Here is a 22,491-nt window from a genome sequence, read left to right on the forward strand (position 1 = left end):
CCGCGGGGGGGGGGGGGTCAGCGTCATTCGGAACTCCAGAATTTGCTCATCCGTTCCACGCCGCGATATTTCTGCAAGCCGGAGGTGTCTCAGATCTTATGGTGATGGGTGATGGACAACCTCTTGGATGCCAGCAAGATTTTCTGAGGTCAGGAAGACCTCCAGACACATTTGGCAGCCCCCCGACTGAGTGAGCGAGCGGAGACATGTGCCCTCCGCCGTGATGTGATGACAAGTGCCAGCGATATGTCACCCATCGCCGTTGTCCTCTGCTCAGTAATGACAGGGCCAAGAATCCCTCCCAGCCCAGGTAATGTTGGCGCCAGTGACAAGGGGGGACGTGGCGGCTGCACGTCTCAATAATTAGACTTCAGTCATATCTGAAAGGAGGCAATTTGTCCCTTTTGTTACTTAATGAAGCATGTGAGTCATTAAAACGAGCAACAGAAACACAAGTGACATTATACACCGGTGACATCACCTGCGCTTTGCTGGGTAAAGTGCGTTCACTCTGCCTACACAGTTAGTTAGGATGGAGCATTTGCTGGATGCCATTGTCCTCTTTCCCAGTGATCAGACTGCAACAATGTAACTTTGTATCTGGTCACAAGGTGAGAGGCTGCAGCCAGGGATGATCGGTGTCCACCTCTGAGCCAGGAAGTAGATGGGAACCCTAGGTGATGCCTGTATAAAGATGGTGTTGGTCTTCCAGAGAAAAAAAGCAGACAATGGCATTATTATGACGGAGTACTGGGATCTTCGTGAGAGGTGATGAATACCTGGAAATGTTGCACTGAATATGAGGAATATTCTATCTTATGATTGGCCCACTTGAACCCCCCTGATCCCCCCCCCCCACTCTTGGAGATGAATCTATAGCAGTGTAAATCAGTAATTTCCCAGAAACTTGTAAATTGTGAGAATTGTATTAAAATGCATGAGGCCTCTGCGGTGATAAATGACGTATTGAGATGATTTTTCCACTTCATACACAGCACACTCAGCGATGGCGGTGCGGCGCCAACATAGATGGGGACTCGCTGGTGGCAGAAATGTCTGGGTATGATGGTCATGGAGTACAGAGGATCAACATGACAAATTCTTCAAAACTAAATTCTGCATGAAAAATTATCACTTTTCATATCAGCACCACAAATTACTAGTAATAAAAAGAAATAAAGTTATTGCTTCCAAGCTGCCTCATAAGGCTCCAATCTAAGCAAACCTCTCCTCCATAACAAAATTATTACTTGAAACTGGGTCTCTGTGCTTCTCTATGACTGCCAGGGAGGGAGGGGCTAGATGATGATGGATGTCCGCCAGCCAGGAAATTGAGCAGGGTCTGAATTGCTGCAGCTTCTAATGCAAACTAAAGTAAACTCAGTCCAGGAGGGGAGCCAGTACAATGGGACAAGAGCAAAGGGGAGGGTAGGGGCAAAGAAGTTGACGGGCAGATTTATTGAAAGAAAGGTTGGAGGGCAGATTTATTAAAGGGGAGGCCGGAGAATGATTTTATTAAAGGGGACAATAGAGAGCAGATTTAATAAAAGGGGCAGGGCTGGAGAGCAGATTTAATAAAGGGGAGGCTGGAGGGCAGATTCGATGAACGGGAGGCTGGACGGCAAAGGCAGAGGTCTGGAAGTCAGATGTAAGCTGCAGATTGAGGAAGATTAAATATATTTATTATTATTATTTGGGGTTTTAGTGATTGAGTTTAGATTTACTTTCAGCCATCTGGCACCTGAATGGTGAGATTGAGACTGGCAGTGCCCGGTGTGGCATTGACCCAGATTGGTGGAATGTAATTAGGTGGTTATATTTGGCTGGAGTTCATTGTGGGGCTGGGTAAGCAGTGATCAGGTTGTATAGTGATGAATATATGATAGTAAGGTGGCATCTTTGGCATCTGCCAGCAACGGAGCTTTGCATGGCTGATGGTACCAGTGGAGCACTTAACAGGCAGGGATATAACTTTTTTTTTTCAGTGCAGTCAGTGGGTGCCACCAAGCTACAATCATAGCAAACATTTTACACTGACAGATTGGCATAAACTTTAGGGTGGCATTTTCATTGGGGACACACCCTTATTTGTTTGGAGTCCCATGCTTGGCCCCAGACCAGCACTTATAAGATGGCATTGGGTCTGGCACTGACAAGGCGTCGGTAGTAAGGGCAGATGGGAGGCCTCCGACTTGGCACATCTGATAGGGATGGCGGGTTAACGATTCTAGACAAAGTGCCACCCCGTCCGCCCGTCTGTTCTCTCCTTGCTTACCGTCTGTTCTCAGCTGGATCGAAGCTGCCCGACCCCTTCACACAATAGGCGGCCGGGCCCTGGAGGGAGATATTGATCCGCTGGGGGTGATTTGTGTCACTTGTGCTGCTCTTTTGGAAATGGAAGATAATTACAAGACCAGAGGAACTGCTGAATGGAGGCAGATTACAGCGTGTGAAGGGCACAGCGCCCATTGTGTGCTGCCATGTACTGACAGAGAGCAGTGACACCGTGTATACCCGCCCCACCGCCACCATCTTACAGCTACCGACCCTCCATATCCAGAGAAAATGTCTTCTCATCTAGGAGGCACCAAACCCTGAAACCCAGAAAAAAAATCACTCTTTTGTTACTGAATAATGTTCCATCTCTATTGTGAATATTGGGGAGGGGGATTGTAGTCCAAATTATGTCCTAGGGTGACAGTGTTTCTCTTATGTGGACACAGGAGAGCATTAGAACCCTGCAACAGGAAATGTGTTATTGGCAGGATCACCAAGACAATGACAAAATGTTATCCATCTAGTGGTGGACATTGGGAGATGCAAAGTGTGCACAGGGGCCTCAAGTCCGTTCAGCAAGCGGTCCAAAATCAGTTCTGCACAGGAGCCCTCTGTTGGCTGTCTGCACTGTATCAATCATATTTTTAGTCTCCTATATATGCTATATTATACAAATCCCTGGCAGACCTAAATGTTTTCACCCCAAGATTCACCCAACTTTTACCCTTAATTCACACATCTTACAGTGGTTTCATTTCAAAATTGTATAAAATAATAATGCAAGCTGATTCACACATCTAATGTATCCATTGTAAGAAAACTGTTGGGTGAATCTTAGGTGAAAACATTTATAAATAGACCGATTTGTGTCTTTGACTTCCCTCTGTTTCTCCTGATAACAAGCAACATATCTAAGATTTTTGAAGCCTGTTGGTGGTTTGTGAATTTGGGCATCCCGGGCATCCCTGTTACATTGGATGCCACTGCTCACATCTGCAGGTCATCAATCATTATTGTCATTGTGGTAAATGGAAATCATAGAATGGCCCTTGGTCCTAGAAAGACATAACGATCCCAGAATGCGGCGCTCATCTGTAGAAGTGCCGGGGTTGCCGCTTTTCAGAGAACTCCAGGGGTCTACAGTTGGTATCATTTATGGTGTATCAGAGGATTGCAGAACGTGGCATTGCGCTGCTTTTTGAGTTTTCAGCTTCCAGCTTTGAAGTGGCTCCTGGGTGGGGCTCTCACCTAGCAAACCTTCCGTTCTTTTCCCCCCAGCAGTTCTGCACACAATAAGGACAATGCGGCTGTCCTATCTCTGCCATTCTAATGTCCCTTCCAGGAGCCAGGGAGGGGCACTCTCAGGGCACTCTGGGTAATTGCATGCAAATTACTCTACACTGGCAGTAGCTGGTCGGGCTGTGCGGTCTGATTGCCTCTCTGACAATTTGCATAACATTAGGAGATATTTTCTCGCTAACATTGAAGTATTTTTTTTTTTTTTTTTTTTTTTTTTTTTTTCTTTGCCGAGGTCACCCTGAGCTAATTACATACCCAGAATCCTAACAAATCGCTAAGTTTGCACCTGGAATGCACCGTGCGTGTCCTGCCTTGTGCACACACCTGTCCTAAATGTGTGTATGGGGTCCAGGTGTCACTTGTTTCATGTCAGATACACAGATTTGTGATTGCTTGTCTGGGGGCAGAGAAATGATTGGCTGTGATATTGTAAAGCAAAGGTGAGGGAGGGCCCCAAGAGTCTGATTCCGGGATATTTCTGGGAAATGTCATTAGATTAGGGCCTAATCCATATGGAGTCCCAAAGCCATGACACACTGACTTTTTGTGGTCTGAAACAATGACACACAAACATTTGGGGGCCTTTTAACAATGACACAAACATTTTGGGATCTTTAACGATGACATACTGACACCTAAGGGTGTGGAAACAATGACACACTAATACTGGGCCCTGGAACAATCATACACAAAAAAACTGATATTTAGGGTTCCAGAACAATGACATGCTAACATTTAAAGGGTCCAGGACAGTAACACACTATCACTTGGGGCCACAGAAAAATGCCACATTGACACTGCACCCAGGACAATGGCACACAATCATTTGGGGGTGCAGAATAATGGCAGGCTGACATTTGAGGGTCAGAAAAATAACACCCTGACAGATGGAGACCCAGAACAATAACACACTAACACTGGGGGTCCAGTGAAAATGAAACACTGAAACTTTGAGCTCCAGAACAATGACACACTGACACTTGGGCCCCAGAACAATGACACACTAACGCTTGGGGCCCCAAAGCAATGATAAACTGACACTTGGGGCCCCAAAGCAATGATAAACTGACACTGAGGGCCCCAGAACAATGACACTCTGACACTTGGGGTCCCAAAGCAATGATACACTGACACTTGGGGCCCCAGAACAGTGACACACTGACACTTGGGGTCCCACAAAAATGACACACTGACATCGGGGGCCCCAGAACAATGACACACTAGCACTTGGGGCCCCAGAACACATTGACACTGCACCTAGGACAATTGCACACTATCATTTGGGGGTGCAGAATAATGGCAGGCTGACATTTGAGGGTCAGAAAAATAACACCTTGACAGATGGAGACCCAGAACAATGACACACTAACACTTGGGGTCCCACAAAAATGACACACTGACATCGGTGGCCCCAGAACTATGACACACTAACACTTGGGGCCCCAGAACGATGATTAACTGACACTTGGGGCCCCAGAACAATGACACACTAACACTTGGGGCCCCAGAACAATGATATACTGACTCTGGGGAACCCAAACCAATGATAAACTGAAACTTGGTGGCCCCAGAACAATGACATCTGGACAGATGAGGCCCCAGAACAATGATACATTAATAATTAGAAGATCACAGAGAGAGAAGACAGAGATTGCTTTCAAGCTGTTTTGTTTCTTTAATCCTCTCTGGGTAAATCTTATTTTAAGGCATCTGTTCTGTGTAGCAGAATCTTTATTTCCTGGGGATGATATCACTTTGTATCCTTTTCTTCATTCCCTTCAATCCCTCCCCCACCACAATCGTTTCATTGTCCCATTCATCTCCCCCTTATTTCTATTTTACCTGCAGCCCCCTTCCTTTTTTCCTTACTTTTCTTTCCTGCCTCCCCTTCCTTCTTCCTTCTTTTTTCTTTTCTTTTCCTTTCCCTTCCTTTCCTCTCTTCCTCGCCTCCTCTTTCCCCTGCTCCTTGGGATAGATTTGGGGGCCACGTCTCCCATGTTTGTGTTTCTTCTTCCGGAGGATTCCTCGTGCTCTGGCAGAGTTGGGAGTTTAATCAAAGCTAATCAGAAAATTATGAGATATCTGATTGCTGATTAGACTGCTAATGTTAATCTGCTCAAGGAGACTCTTGTGCCTGATATTTTAGGAGCGATGTTCCCGGTGGGACCAGGTACAGGACACGAGACGTCAAGTCCCCGGAGTTTGGGTCTAGGCACAATGATCTTTATTATGGAAAGGACAGGATATCATATGTGGGAATGTGTGCTGAGACAATCGGGGCTACAAAGACATTTGGGGGAAATCATTCCACCCTCATCATAGACCCTAAACTAGGTGGGGCTACTTAGGTTTTGATACTTTCGCTAGCTGCAGAAAACAAATTCTAATGCCGATCATTATAGTAAATCCAACACTAACATCTAATAAAAGCTTTTCTATCTATCTATCTATCTATCTATCTATCTATCTAATCAATAATGTCTAAAGTGTATCTATATATAATTTATGTCTTAATGATTCTGTCCCATGCCTAAAAAGTCCCCTGTTCTTTTGCAGAAATCTGTATATCCATAATGCCTGTGGCTACAATTCATGCTCCGTTGTCCTTGTAGCCACACTTGTAGCTACCCGTAGAGAGCTGAGACTACAAGTGTGTCCACGCCCATCTATGATACTCAATGCAAGAAATCATGGGACATAAGGTTTTTTTTTTTTTTTAGTAATTGCAGTCACTTTGCTGCCCTCTAGTGTTCAGCTTGAAATAGTGACAACACCCAGCAGCTTCTACACAGACTAACTGCATCTACTAACGCTTTTACAATATAGTAATTATTAATATTAGATATGATTGTGTGCTTTGTGTTTATTCTGAATGCAAGGACTGAGGTTTGAGATCACCTTGGTGTAATCAGTGGTCCCTGAACACTATATATAACTACAGAGGAATGATCCTGCAAGTGACACTATAGTGAGTTTCAGCACCAAGGTCAGGGCTACTGAGAGGGCGTGTGTGTGCCGGTCGCTGTCCGCGGTCCTGAATTCAGCACTAATATCCGTAATTAGCACTTAAACCAACTCAGCACTTAGCAGCATGAAATTTTTAACCTTCTGTGAAGTGCGATAGATCTCTGACTTCCACAGAGCTACAAATTAACATTTTCTGATTCATTGCTCCATCTGAAAACTACCTATAGATTTCCCCAACAATCCCTCATCGTTTTGAGTCATTTAGTCGTTTTATGCCAAGACGAAAAACGTATAATGGAAGGGGGGGCGAGCTGGGGGAATTAAAGGGGCGCGTTGTCAGCGGAGCTTCTATCGCAGCTTTAATAATAAGATGTCTTCTCCATGTGGAAGGTGAAAGCTATCGATTTCCTGGTACAATGCTGGGGAAATGGAAAAAAAAAGAAAAAAAAGCCAAAAAAGGGATCTGATAATGCTGTACTGACTTAAAGAGGTACTCTGCACAAATCATTCTTCTAAAGCACTGATAGACTGGGATGGGGGAGGGGTATTCCTATTACTTTTTCACTTTCTTTTAATGATTTAATGATTTTAAACCCCCTCACCCCACGAAACCATCATCACCACCTCCCATCTACTACAAGGAATCCAACACCCCAACCAATAACTACTAAAAGCCCACCCTCTAAGGCCACTTACTGTATTCCTAAACCCATTACAGAATGATATATATTGTTCTCTGTTCCCTTTATATTATTAATATTTGCAGCCACTTCCTGCCTACACACATTCCACAAATGGCTGATTGGCATTTCTCAGGGTTTTCTGATGGTGACAACACCTGTGCAATGTGCTCACCAACAGACACTTGTAGTCTCAATACAAAGCTCATGTGACAACGTGGGAGCACAGTTCAGAATCAAGGGGAAGTGTTGTCACCTTATAAAGCAGGACCTGCCTGAATGGCAGGATCACCAGGGACTATTTCATGAAATCTGTGAATTTTAGATTCATCTTGTTGAAGCTTTTATGCGATTTTTGCGATCGGCTTCCATCCACTGTAATAGGTTTCATAAAAATTTTATCAGACAATTCATCCATTTCCCCCTTATGGCTCCGGTATCACCATACATGTAACATATAATAGACCATTTTGCATCGAAGGGATTCTTTTATTTGAAGGAAGATAAAGGACAGTGGGAAGATTGCGCCCGTCAGGGGTTGGTGATGGGGAGAGGTGTGGGGGCAGGGTTGCTAGGAGAACGGGGTTGGGGGGGATACAATTGCTCCATGGAAAAGGTCTGCATTTCTACAACCTGAAATTAGATTTTTTTTCTCCCTTACACACCCTGACCTTTTTTTTCCCTTTAAATAAAATCTATTGTATTAATTTTTTCCATCAGGCAGGCCGGCGGAACGCGGTAGATTGGGCTGGAAAAGGTCAGGCTGTGTGTAGCTGGAGAATTGCGACTCACTTGATAGTTTTTCCCCGGGGCTGTTTGTATGATTTGTTTTTTTTTATTTATATATTTGGATTAAGAATATTATCTGCGATGTTCCATGTACCGTCTGCAGAGCGGCGTGCGCCGATAGCTCGCTGTGTTAAGTCTCCTAACCGCTCACTGATCTTTTCCTAATGCTTTAATACCACAGCCGAGGGTTCATGCCGCAGAGGCGTCTGGGTGTGTCTCCGATTTCAAAGTAGAATAAATGTATATTTATATGTAATATTGGGTTGGTGCCGAGACCCGGGAAGGCTTACACGTGCCTGGCTATGAAGCAAGGTTTTGAGCGACACGTGTCTGGATCACTGAGCTGATACTCAGGAGCCTGTCTTGGGACCCCACTGCTCAGGGGCCAAATTTAAGATCCCAGTGCTCGAGGGCCACACTTGGAGTCCCAGTGCTCAGGGGCCTTTCTTGGGAACCTACTGCTGAGTGGCCTGTCCTGGGATCCCAGTGCTCAAGAAACACACTTGGGATCCCACTTCTCAGGGCTCATTTCGGGATTTCACCAGTCAGAAGCCAGACTTGGGAACCTACTGCTTCGGGGCTAATTTTAGAATCCCAATGCTCAGGAACATAAAAATGGATCCAGCTACAGAGAAAGGTGCTGATGGGCCCATGTCTAGATCATGGGACTGAAAGACCTATCTCTAAATCACTAAATTGATGTGCAGGAGTCTTTTCACAGTGACAAGTCTTGGCATTCCACTGACCAGGGGCCATTCTTGAGATACCAGTACTCAGGGGCAATTAAAAGGTTCTGACTATGGAGTATGGTGCTGAGGGGTCCATCAGTGGGTCATTGGACTGAGGGCCTATTTCCAGATCTCCAGATGGATCCTTTCTTGGGATTCCAATTCATAGGGGCCAGCCTTGGGATTTCACTCCTTAGGAGCCCATCTTGGGAATCCAATTCTTAGGAGCCATTCTTCAGATCACACTGCTCAATGACCTGTATTGGAACCTATATTTCCGGGGTTTGTCTTGGATTCCCAGTGTCTGGTTATCTCTGATGTCAGAGTCTGATCTCAGGATCACACTGGTCAGGGCCCCATCTCTGGATAATGGTCCCTATTGGCTTATTTTTAGACCCAATTTCTCAAGGGCCCAACTTGGAATCTCAATGCACATAGTCCTGTATTTCGATCCCATTGCTTAGGGATTCATTGACGGGATCTAACTACGGATAAAGGTGCTCATTTCTAGACTTCACTGGGCACAGACTTATCTCTAGATCTACATTTGAAGGTTGTGTGGTTGCAGTGCATAGTGGGCAGTGTGCAGGCTGAAAGCAACCGAACACTTGGTAAATGCTGGCAGTTGCTTTGTTCTAGTTAAAGTGTGAATAGTAGAGGTTTATATTGTATGTAATGGGGGTATGTGTAATGTGGTGAAACATTGCTGTGTGTGCTGTGGAAGGTTGCATGGTTGAGGTTTTCTGTTTCAGCATATGCAGTAGAGGGTTGCAGTGTGTACATTGGAGGGTTCCAGTTGCAGTGTGTGTAGTGAAGGCAAAGCATGTACTGGGTATTGCCAGTTTCATAGTGTGTGGTAGAGCTTGCAGTATATATAGTGGAGGGTTGTAGTTGCAGTGCATGCGGAGGATGTTGCCAGTTGAAGCGTGTGTGGTAGAGGTTGCAATACATATAGTGGAGGGTTGTAGTTGTAGTGCATGCGGTGGATCGTTCTAGTTGCAGCTTGTGTGGTAGAGGATGCAGTATATATAGTGGAGGGTTGTAGTTGCAGTGCGTACAGTGGATGTTTCTAGTTGCACCGTGAGGGGTAGAGGTTGCAGTATATATAATGGAGGGTTGTAGTTGCAGTGCATGCAGTGGATGTTTCTAGTTGCAGCGTGTGTGTTAGAGGTTGCTGTATATATAGTGATGGGTTGTAGTTGTAGTGCATGCGGTGGATGTTGCCAGTTGCAGCATGTGTGGTAGAGGTTGCAGTATATATAATGGAGGGTTGTAGTTGCAGTGCATCCAGTGGATGTTTCTAGTTGCAGCGTGTGTGTTAGAGGTTCCAGTATATATAGTGATAGGTTGCAGTTTCAGTGCATACGGTGGATGTTGCCAGTTGCAGCATGTGTGGTAGAGGTTGCAATAAATATAGTGGAGGGTTGTAGTTGCAGTGCATGTGATGGATGTTTCTAGTTGCAGTGTTATAGGTGCATTCCCTGTACACACAGGTCTCTGGCAGCACACGGGTTACGTCCCCTGCTGCCATCACTTAGTGGCAGCTCCTGTTGTGTTCCGCCACTTATTACGCCCACAGAATTTCTGCCTTTCAGGTACAGCAAAGCTTTTACTGCACAATTATCACATGTGCCGCATACACTGCGAGTTTGTGTCTGTGTGTGGAGGGGGCTGCAACTCCAAACTCACATGTAATGTGTGTGCTGCATGTCACAATCCTAGCAAAGAAATAATTAGACAAAGAGCAGCAAACTATTAGATGGTGACTTCCACAGACATGGGAGAAATATTTCCTGTATTGTACAGCAGATAGCTATCACATATGAATATTACAGAAACATCTACCGCAGGGTGCGACAATATAATCCCCACATCAGACACAGAGGGTCCCTTGTGGCAAAAAGACAGATCACCTACAGGTTTTATTATGAATTCGGAAGGAAACCAGAGCACTTGGAAAAAGCAGAGAACAGACAAACTCCATGCAGTCGGAATACAATGGGATACAAATATAGCACTACATAGCAAAAGTGCCCACCACAAGACATGAAACAAGGATCTAAATGGGAAATGAAAAGAAATAACCAGAAGGCCAGGAAAATGGAGGATAGAGAGAAGTACAGGGAAGTAATCAGAAAAGTTGGACAGACAGAATAAAGGATTGATGGGCTTAAAACCTCATTTTTATAATGACACTTATATTAGGCTGAGTGAGAAATGTGGAAACTATATGTAGAGATATGATGTGCACAATATGACATGTTAGATTGATGTCTTGCCCCTCTCAGGGCCACTGGGAAACCTATGGAGGGCTAGTTTTCCCCATGTTCTGCTGCCCTTTAGAGTCCAGAATAAAAACTGTCCCACACTGCAAAGCCACCAGACCTCATGTGTCAAATACATTTAGGAAAAGTATTAGAAGTCCAGAAAAACTTTAATGCAGGGGTGCCTTACAGGTGGATCGCCATCTACCGGTAGATCGCAAAGGCAACGCGAGTAGATCGCAGAGCCCTGCCTTTCAAAGTAAACTCTACCACGCACAGGAGTTAATAAGTAGATCATTTTGACTGGGTCATTTTAAAAGTAGCTCGCAAGCCAAAAAAGTGTGGACATCCCTGCTTTATTGAGTGTGCTTGTATGTCAAGGAATCTAATAAGCCCTCCGAGTTCCTTTCTTGAACTACAAGACAAAAAGTTTCTTTGGCATTGTTAGAGGAGGCATGTGGGAGGGGTTTTAGAGTTTATTGTGGACAGATGGGCAGAATGGCACCAACTTAAGATCACACAAATGCCATATGTTGCCAACCCACAACACAGGCTAGTATAGCCAAGTGCTTTTCTAGCAGATCCCCGTATATCTGCTTGAATTTGTATGGATAAAGCACTGAGAAATATGCATTAAATACTACATGTATTACAGTAATGTACTAATATTTTTTTCCTTTGCCCTGACATACTCTTTAAGTGAAGCAGTTGGAGAGTCAAAACAGCCCCCTCCAGCATTTGGGGGCTTATCCAGCTGTGGGACCTCCTATGTGTAATCACTGTTGGGTTATTCATTCATTGAACTTGTGCTCTGATTAGAATATGCACAGAATGTGTGTGAAGCCTGAGGATAGATTTGAGACCTTGTGACCTGATCATACTGTGTCTGTTGTTGCATCTACAAGAGCTGAAATCATTCTAGAAAGCCATTTAACTAGTGGAAGCAATATCACAATATCTAAAATCAATTGTATTAAATATTTAGCAATTGCTGTTGTGCATTGGATTCCTCTAGTTTGCAGAACTGAAAGCTCGATTTTTCATAATAGAACAACAAAATCTTTTCTGAGCTGTTCATCTGTTAAATCTTATCAGGCTCTATTTGCTTTAATAAATAGTTTGGGGCTTTCTGCATTTACAAATCTCAATGTCCAAAAGCTGAAAACGAAAATACAAAAATCAGCCAAAAATCACAGCCTGGTGAGCTGCGGCCTGGTGAATTGCGTTGCTATTAATGATGTTGTTTGGCTCTTCTCTTGCAGAGGTTGGCTCGCGCTGCGGAAGAGTTCCAGAAAGCTCACCGTTGGCAGGATAGCATTAGGGTAAGTGTACCTCAGCTGCCACCTTCCAGGACCCCATCCTCCTTCCCTCAGCGCATATTTGCTTGTTCTGTTCGTGCTCCGCAGGATCCACCACCATCTCCCCACCTACAGGTTTGAACCTGAGTAAATTTGGCACAGGCTATATATATCACTTAGTACCGGAGTGCTGCCTCCTCCCTGCACTCTGCACAATGTAGACTATTGCCATCCCATATGTGCAGAATATGCATTGTGTCTGAACAGGTCTCCCATTATCCTCAGGCTGAATGTGCCAAGTCCTCCAACTTCCTGCTGACTCCCTCTGGCCATTTCAACTACATCCTCCCTCCCATCTTCTCTCATTCTACCTCTTCTCTGCTATCTTCTCTATTTTCTCCAATCTGTTTTTTGGCTTCTTTCCCATTCCTTCTTTTTTTTATATATCTTAGTCTTTCTCCTACTTATATTTACATAAGGATGATAAAAGGCACTCATTAATTTAAAGGAAAGCAAAACACTTTGCATCCTCAGAACCCTAAATCCTCATTGATTTCATAGGAAGGCAAACATTCCTTCTCCTTTTCCAAAACTGCCCTCTTGACCCCCTCAGATAATTGTTTGTTGTTATTTCTTTTGAAAGTTTATTTGTATTTTGTGCATTTTTAAATATATTCTGATGTTTGTAGTAAATATTTCCTCATCTCTATTTCTATTTTCTGCTTCTTGTTACATTTGCCTTTTACTCTTTTCTTATTCAACTTTTTTTTAGTTTTACTCTCCTCATCCTTTCCTATTCCATATCTCTTCTCTCCTTCCTATCTCAACTTCCCTTCCTTTCCCTCCTTACCCTCCACACACCTTATTCCCTCTTCTGTCAACTTCCTTCCAGCTTTGATACCTTCTCCCTTCTACTATTCTCTTCATATTATCTCCTCTTCCTTTTCTGTCCTCTGCAATATCCTTCCTCTTCCTCCACTCCTTTTTCCCAATCACTCCCCTTGTTCCTTCTTTTTCCCTCTTGCACACACACTTTATGTTATCTCTTCCTCTCCCCTTCCTTGTCTTCCCCTTTCTCCCCTCCACTTTTTTTTTCCTGTTCTTTTTTTATTTTGCTTTTCTTCTGTATCTCCCATCTTCTTGTACATTTGCTCTTCTTATTTCCCTCCTCCCCCCACTTCCATTGCCTTTCCCATCATCTTCTTTATGATCTCCTTTTCCTGTCCTCTTTCTCCCTGTTCTTTATATCTTTTTTTCTTTCTTCTTTCCTCTCCTGTCCCTCTTTCTCCTTTTCTTTTTCTTTCCTCCCGTTTCCCTCTCCTCTTCCTGTCCTCTTTCACTGCCTTCTCCACCTCCTATATTCTTTTCTTCCTTATCTATGTTCTCTTCCAGTTCATTTTCTGTTCTCACCTCTCATCCTCTTCTCTTCCATATCTCTGCTCACCATTTCCTCTCCTTGTGTCTCCTCTCCATCTCCCTCTCCTTGTGTCTCCTCTCCATCTCCCTCTCTTCCTTCTTTCCTATACTGTCCCTATTTTTCCTTTCATTTTTGCTCCCTTCTCCCTCTCCTCTTCCTTCTCTATCTCTTCCTCTTCTTTTTCTTTCCTCCTTTTTCCTTTTGTCCTCTTCCACTACCTTCCTCGCTTCCTATAGTCTCCCTTATCTCTGTTCTGTTCTCTATCAGTTCTCAGCTCATTCTCTTCTCTTCCATAACTCTTCTTACAATTTAATCCCTCCATGTCCCCTCTCTATTTCCTTTCAGTTTCCATCTCTCCACTCCCTTCCTTCTTTCTTCTCCTCCTCTCTTTTTTCATTTCTTTTCCCTCTTCTCTCCCACTCCTCTTCTACCCCTCTCGTCTCCTCCTGCTGTCCCTAATAAAACTGAATGAGGTCATTTGGATCAGATTGTCCCGTGCCCAGCGTTGTCTTCCAGATATAACAAGAACCAGGAGGTGATGAGCGATCTGGAATTTAGACCCCTCATTAAAGACTGTGAGGGATACAGAGAAGGAGCAATATGTCACATATAATATCTGCAGCCAATTCCCTGCATCTCACCAGGGGGCATTTAGAGGTCACAGGTAGCCTGTAATATGGGGGCATTTGATAAATCTGCACATTGATATGCAGATTTGCTGCAATGTTAACTCAATGACAGGTGCTCTTCACACATTCTCTTTGCACAGCAGTTTGATGTCAGTGCGGTGAATGCTGTGACGTGCAAACCACATTTTTGAAATCCTGCAGATTGGAATATTAAAAAATATGTGAATCAACTTTTACTGGTAATTTATACATAATTAATTAAGTCCAGTGTAACATATGTGTGAATTTTCATAAAAGTTGAGTGAATCTTGAGTGAAAACATTTATAAATAAACTCTTAATTTAAATTTAATTCCCATAATATTTAAATCAAATGACTTGTTTGATATTAATGTCCCTCATACTACTGCACACTGCAGCCAATTCTTTTATATGCAAAGTAATCACCCAACTTTTACTTAAAATCTACACATTTTTTCACATTGGATTCAATAATATATTGTGAATATTTTAATAAAGTGATTTAGGCTGTTCACTCACCAAGGTGTTTTATTGCCTTGCATAGGATAATTCACTTACCTAAGTGAGTATGATGAAAATTCACTTTGGAAGGAATACCCAATCATGTGTAAGGAAACTTAAGTAGAAGTCATTGATTGAAGTCAGCAGAAATCATTGATTAAGTGAAATATCCCTTTCAATAACTGAATTCGCTATGGGAACTATCTGTATTCCTTCAGCAAATCAACCCATTGTTCTACTTGTGTAACAATATGCAAATCTTGAGAAAGCTCTTGGTGAATCTTGGGTGAAAACATTTTATTAAGGGACCACATATTTTTATTTGATGGAAGATAAGCCTATGTGCACATGATCCAAATTTCTATTGGCTGAAATGTATTGACAACAAATCAGATAATTGTATGATTATCCAATCGAAGTTCTGAAAATTCAATTCTTGATATTGATCATCGCTTTTGGTTTATTAAATTCACAAATAAAGAATCAATTAACGAGGTGTGTGGTCAGCTTAAGGCATTTTGGGGATTTTTCCAATTTTGCGCCTCAGCGGATCCTGCCATTCTTTCCTCCCCGGCATGCACAGGCTTAAATATCGTCAGTCCCCGGCCTGAGTAAACACATTCACACAACAATGCATTATTGGTGGCCACGATAAATTACCGACAATCAGTTTTCTCCCTAATTATGCGGCTATATTTGCCAATGTGAGCCGTCCGCTCGTCAACATAAAGTGCTTAATATGCACTCGCTATTGAAAAGCACGCAAATGTCTGGCTGGCAGATTATTGTACAGCCAATACCAAAATATCATCTGGCAGCATTGCAGGCCGACACGTGCCCCACCACCCCAGCACCGCCTGCAGCTAAATCAGGAGAAGAATCGTTTTTTTCTGTGCAACCTCTCTCCACATAACAGATCTTTGGCTGGTCAGTGCCCACTTAGGGTAGGAGGTTTAGAGGGTAGGAACAAAGATTGAAAAGAGAAAGGAGTTCAGCCAAAAGATAAAAACTAATAAATCACAAGTTCATCCTTCCCTCCCCCACACTTGAAACTTCAATCACTTACCTTCTAGGGGCATCAAAACCAAAGGGTGCAAAGTCTTCTAGTTAGTTTTCAATGGAGAGGAGCCACAGCTGGAGTAGAAAGGTTTCTCCCCTGCCAGCAGAGAGGGAGCCTGGGATTGTGTGGAAGCAGTGGGATCTCTGCAGAGATCAGCTCAATAGATAAATATATCAATGTATGCTAAATTGGATTGGACTCAAAGCTGTATATGGGGTGGCTTCCTATGCCTAGGCACTCCTGTTCTGTACCCTCGCAGCTGTATATCTGCAGTATGTGGTCAGGCACTGCTGCCTTTGTGTCCCCAGATTTGGTCTTCTCACCACTGTGCTGCTCTCTGTTCTCCTTGCTGGATAAGAAGCTGCACCTGAGGTCCTGCAGTGGAAGGATCTCCCTGCTTCTGCTTCATCCATTCTCCTCGATCAATACCCCAACAGTCCTCAGTTGAGTATTTTTAACTATCTGAGCACATTGGGCCAGCTCACCATATTTACCCCACAGGGGCATTAACAACTCAACTTGCATGAGTAACTATACATTGTATTGAGAAGTAGCACACCTGGCCCCATTTGCATATCACATTTATACTCACTATTTTTATAACTGGGGAATGCATAAAAAAAATACATCTTCTGATCTGTGGCCCAAAGGGTTTACCACCCTCAAACTCTTTGTTTCTTATAGCGCCACCTATTGTGTGGGTGACTATCAGGGCAGAATTTGTAGCAAATCGTGGTTCATCCACATTTTGGAATTTTATGAGATAATAAAGATTTTTGTCACCAACAAATGGCGGTCTGCGGTATCACCTGAACTGGCATTGGTGGTGTGCGGCATCATCTGAGCAGTCGTTTCATAGCTGACTTGGCAGCTGCCGCGCCCTCCTCTCCGGCACTGATTACCACTTTCTCCAGATGTCCAGTGCCCCCCCCTCCCTGTCTGGTCATAATGCCAGCAAGTTGCAGCCTTCCATCAATGCCCAACATAGACAGATGGCAGCGAGATCTAATGTGTGACACGAGCCGCCAATCCCCCTCCCCGCTCCGTCTGTCCTGGTCACTGATTGCACCCCCTATGTGGTGCTGTTTAATCATTCTGATTGCTGCACGGTGGTCGGGGAGGATAGCGGACGGGGCGGCTCATCCCGCAACACCCTGTGAGTTCTACTAGAAATTGCCAAACCTGAGGAATTCCTTCCCAGACCTCTGCACTCCGCCTGTGCGATCAGACAACAATATCTGGGTATTGTGATGGAGAAAAATCAACAGTGGATCACTTTCAGGGGATGGAAACACCGAAATATAAAAACAAAAAAATGTTTTGTCCAAAAAAATTTGAACAACCAATTGGAAGTTTAAAAATAAATATGAAAAAAATGATAAATGTGTGAGGTGAAAAAAGGCTGCAACAATCCGTGTCTGTGCCCCCCTATGATGTGTTCCCGCCCCCTCATCCAATAGTGTTCCAAGCTCCTCCTCTTCTATGCCGTGTTCACACCCATTCCTTCAATACAGTGTTCCCAGCCCCTCCTCCACTATGCTGTGTCCCTGCCCCTTCCTCAAATAGGGTTCTCAGCCCCTCTTCTCTTATGCTTCTCCCATGCTGTGTTCCTGCTGCGTTCCTGCTCCTCCAATTCAGAGTTCAAAGCTCTTCTATCCCGAAACTGTGTCCCTGTCCCCGCCTAAAATTATGTGTTCCTATCTCCTCCTCCTCTATGCTGTGTCCCTGCTCCCTCAAATACAGGCTTTCCACTCCATCTCCCCTATGTCTCCACCCGGTCTCCAATACAGGGTTCCCAGCTCCTCCTCCCTAATTCTGTGTTCCTGCCCCCTCCAATACATGGTCCCTAGCTCCCCCTCCATAATTCTGTGTCCCCGCCCCTCCAATACATGGTCCCTAGCTCCTCCTCCATAATTATGTGTCCCCGCCCCTCCAATACAGGGTTCTTAGCTCCTCCCCAATTCGGTGTCCTTGCCCCCCTGAAATACAGGGTTCCCAGCTCCTCCCAAACTATGCGTCCCTGCCCCCTCCAATACAGGCTTTCCACTCCATCTCCCCTATGCTCTGTCTCAACCCTGTCTCCATTACAGGGTTCCCAGCTCCTCCTCCCTAATTATGTGTTCCTGTCCCCTCCAATACAGGGTCCCGGCCCCTCCAATACAGGGTTCTTAGCGCCTCCCCAATTCAGTGTCCTTGCCCCCTCAAATACAGGGTTCCCAGCTCCTCCTCCCTAATTCTGTGTTCCCGCCCCCTCCAATACAGGGTCCCTAGCCCCTCCTTCATAATTCTGTGTCCCCGCCCCTCCAATACAGGGTTCTTAGCTCCTCCCCAATTCGGTGTCCCTGCCCCCTCCAATACAGGGTTCCCAGCTTCTCCTCCCCTATGCTCTGTCTCTGCCCAACTGTTAAATTCTTGCAGACAAAATTTTTGAATGTTTAAGTAATTGTCTAAATCATAAATAAGCATTTGATGAGGGTGTAATGTTCTCCCTATTTTCAGCTCTGCCATTGGTGGAGACATTTTTCGGGGTCTACAATGATTTTAGTATTCTAGGACATTAAAGTGATTTTATTTCAGCAGTTTGCCCCTTTTTTTCCAATAAGTAATTACAAAACACAGTATAAATAAAACTAAATCTACCTAAATCAATATGTGATGGGGTAGTTTTACGCCGGCCAGGAGCCATGTTGGCATTTTTCGTCTGGTCTGGTCTGGTTGTGATTGGAGGATAATGAGGGATGAGCTGTGGCCATAACGATTGGGCTACACACGGTGTGAGTGATTTCTCGCTCGGCCGGCCCCAGGCTGCTTGTGGGGTAAATTTGTGTCACTGCGATTCTCTGTGCCGGAATGAACTGTGTCCCCGAGATGTGACCTTCATATAATTAGAGATCCTTGTGTCACTGGAAGGGAGAGAAGCAGCCCAGGAGTCATAGGAGAAAAAAATCTCAAATTAGTGCACGGCTAGCAATGCGAGACAAGAAAAACCAAAAACCTTCAGTCCATTTACAAAAAAAGGAAAATGTATTTAAAATGCTAATATAAGAGCCATAATCTGTCTTTATCTTATCTGCAGGCTAGGGAGGTGCCATCACCCGAGCTGTATTGCAATGCACAGACAATCCCCCCTGACATGTTTCAGGCACTGGTCAGGGAAGCAGATCCCCCAGTGTAGTGCTGGTTAGTGACAGTCACAAGACAAGCCATCACTATTTTTCACAGGGGTTTCTATTTTTCTGGCCACGTGACATGATTCCATTATAGGTTCAGAAATATTTTTGGAAAGGCAAATAAAGCAGCTGCTTGAAAAATAGCCTTCAAGTCTCCTGCAAATTATGTGAGATCAAATAACTATTTTTTAAATTCTTCTCTTTCTCTTTTTCCATCTTCATGTCGGTCCTTTTTTTTATCCTTAAACACCCCCTATGGTAAAGTAGAACTCCAGCCAAAAATAAACAAAATTATTCATGTGCAGTACATGAAATCCACCACTAGATGTCTTCAGCATCTTTCAATCAATATTCCCAGGCTGTCAGGAACCCGCCCCCAGCCTGTGATTGGATAGTGAATAAAGAAGCAGCACAGTGATAAGCTTATCTCTCTTACTCTGCAGCATGTGTCTTGCAGCACAGCTGATTTGCTCCTTGTGCTGCTTCTCCCATTGCCTTCTGCTGTACAGGAACTGAAAACAGGCCTATTAATAATAATCAGAGCTGTATTATTTGTGTCTTGCCCAGGGTTCAGGCAGCAACTAAATATTTTGATTGCCCCAGGATGATAGAAATACCTTACTGGTAACATGAAATATTCTCAGCCACAAATCTAATATAACAATCATAAAGCATTTTGTAAAATTTGCCACCATCATTTATTGCCCTTTCTTTGGGTCACCCTGCAGCCCCCTGACCCTTCTCCTTCCCTCCCTGAAGTCAGCTTGTTGCCCCACGCAGAAAATGATCCATGTTGCAGCGTTACCTCCGCTGCAGGTAGAAGGAGGCCACATGTGGGGCAACGTGACGGCTGTGTCCTTGCCAGTGACCTTGTCGCCGAGTTCACCTGAATTTTGGTTGGCGTAGAGCGGAGGCTGCGATTAGCAGTCAGGATTCGTCTGCAGCGAGAGGTGCGGCGGCGCTCTCAGATGCACGCTGCACGTGGGGCCGCTGAACGGGTGTATGGGTTTTTTTTCTGCTGGTTAATAGGTTTGTGTGTTGACGAATGATCCTCATCAAATGAGAGTCTTTATAATGTTTGATATAATGTCAGCTTTCATTACGCTGCAGGGCAATGAGCGCAGAGGAGGGAGGGAGAGGCGAGAGGGGGAGCACACAGAGGAGCGCGAGGGAATGGGGGGGGCTGAATGACTGGAATAGCAATGGAGCAAACACAGCTCAGCACATCCAGAGAATGATAGAAGCCATCCAGAGCCAAGATTCTCACATTGCCGCACTCAGAAATGGCCGCATTCACCTGGATGAATCTGAGCCTTGCGTCCCCGATCATTTCACGCTCTCTCAACGCTTTCAGCCCTTCCAGCAAATGGCCCTCCAAGGAAATCTGCTCTGCGTGTTGTCATTCTGTATATATTTATAAAGTGATGAATAAAAAATCAATGCTAACGCCTTCACATGAATGACCTGCAGCACATTCACCCATCAGTGGGCTGATACCATTATTGAAAAGTCACATTTTCACATGTTGGTGTGCACAGACAATAAAAAGTGTCCTGTAACAGGATGACATATCAAATCCTAGAAGCTATAGAAGCTATCCTTCTATACATTTATAGTGCTGTACTAATCCCATTTTTTTCTAAATTCCTTAATATATGAATTTTCATAAGGTAAATAAAATAGTAATGAAAAGTGAAATAAAAGGAAATAAAAAAAAATAAAACAATTTTCCAGGAAGCCTTCACATTTGAATGAATTAGCCCCATATATCTGACTGACAGCAGGGGGCGCGTTTGTCACATCTCAGCAGAGGTTTTTTGTTGGTACCTATACCACAATGCATGGGGTAGAAGGAGGAATTTCCATGCACAGGACTGAGGATTTGAATTCCTCTGCAGGGGCCAAGAAAAGGAATCAATATCATTATTGATCTTTATGTTGTACTATTGATCGATGAGGTGACTTTTACATCGCATTACCTGCCTGCTGGAACATACAGCACCTGCACCTGCAGGGACACCTGCATGGAATTCTGTAATGATCTTATATTCTCATATTGCTGTCAAAGTCACTCAGTGCTTGCTTTGTCTTTTTAGGAAGAAGATATTGAATACTACGACGCCAAGGCTGATACAGAATACGTAAGTGTAATTTAATTGTAATTGTTTTAGGTCATGTAATTATTATTTTTCATCAATACATCTGATTCATAAATGTCCTTTATTTAAATAAAATCTAAACATTGAATGCAGGGAGAACTGGTGAGAGAATAAAGCAGAAGGTGTTTGCTTTCAGACTGTCTCTTTCTAATTGAAGCTTTGCATTGCTCTGGACTGCCAGGCAAAGCAAGAATTGCAGAGAGGGGGGAGAGCGATGAGCTCTCCTTGGGGGGTCATACAGTCTCCCCAAGCATGGTAAATATCCGAATAAACAATGATATCAGACCTGATACCATACATTGATACTTCACCATCCTACTGAGAAGAGTTTTCTGCCTCTGTGATAAGTAAATCTGACCAGCAGAGGTCACTGCTCCTAAGATTGACATTTTACACACCCAGGTGCAATGACTTGCCAACCACTAAAGCTGCTAGGAGTTATGGCCCCCTCTGCAGGACATTCTGGATGTCCCATTAGAAAAAAAACATAATGTGACTTACCTTATCTTACCTACATAATGTGACTTACTTTTTTTACCAGGATGACCCAGAGGGTGAGGAGGAGCCAAGAGAGCCCAGCAATTCCCTCAAACTGGAATTTACCGACGATTTAAACTTCAAGGCGAAAGTAAATTACTCATACACAGCGGTTCAGATCCCTACGGACATCTACAAGGGTTGTGAGTATCCAAACCACCCAACTCCTCTGTACCCCGAAATGTTCCTATAGAACCCCAACTTAAGCAGAAACACGGCTCTTGTGCCTCCGTTGCAGCAATGGGGAAAAATGATATCACGAATCAGAGTTTCCATAGTTGTCTTCGATGTGGGGAACTAATGCAGAGTTGTCTTTGGTGGGTGTAATTGCAGCTGGAACCCTGTAGCAGGCGTAATGAGCAAATTGTGAACTGGAGACTGTTAATCTCTAGAGGAGGTGAGAACTTGGACAAGCAGTGCTAGGAAAATATGAGAAGCTACAAGGGGAGGTCCAAAAGTTTGATTCATTTTATGGAAGGAATGCCAAGAACATTTCTGGGGCTGTTGGCCTAATTGGGGTTTATGTTCAGATTTCTGAACACATTTGCCCTAAAGTTTTTCTTTAAAATGGGCCACTCATGTTTCAATACGAAACACCAAAAATAGTCATTTTGAGTTGATCATTGGTGGTCTTTCTCTTGATGTCTCCTGGTCCTGATGTCCATATGGTACAAGTCATTAATTTGACTTTTCCTC

The 22,491-nt window shown here is 44.0% G+C and overlaps 1 protein-coding gene across 4 annotated transcripts in view; it reads left to right on the forward strand.

Annotated features, from left to right (window-relative positions):
• The window catches only part of CACNA2D2 (calcium voltage-gated channel auxiliary subunit alpha2delta 2), a 129,297-nt gene that overhangs the window by 67,620 nt on the left and 39,186 nt on the right, over positions 1 to 22,491 (forward strand). For all 4 annotated transcript variants that reach the window (XM_072420376.1, XM_072420379.1, XM_072420375.1 and 1 more), the window contains exons 4-6: positions 12,267 to 12,326; positions 21,196 to 21,240; positions 21,800 to 21,938. In XM_072420376.1, the coding sequence (XP_072276477.1) occupies positions 12,267 to 12,326; positions 21,196 to 21,240; positions 21,800 to 21,938 (244 nt within the window). The remainder of the gene's footprint in view (positions 1 to 12,266; positions 12,327 to 21,195; positions 21,241 to 21,799; positions 21,939 to 22,491) is intronic.

Source organism: Pyxicephalus adspersus, chromosome 8 (genome assembly GCF_032062135.1).
Source record: "Pyxicephalus adspersus chromosome 8, UCB_Pads_2.0, whole genome shotgun sequence".
Taxonomy (NCBI): Eukaryota; Metazoa; Chordata; class Amphibia; order Anura; family Pyxicephalidae; genus Pyxicephalus; species Pyxicephalus adspersus.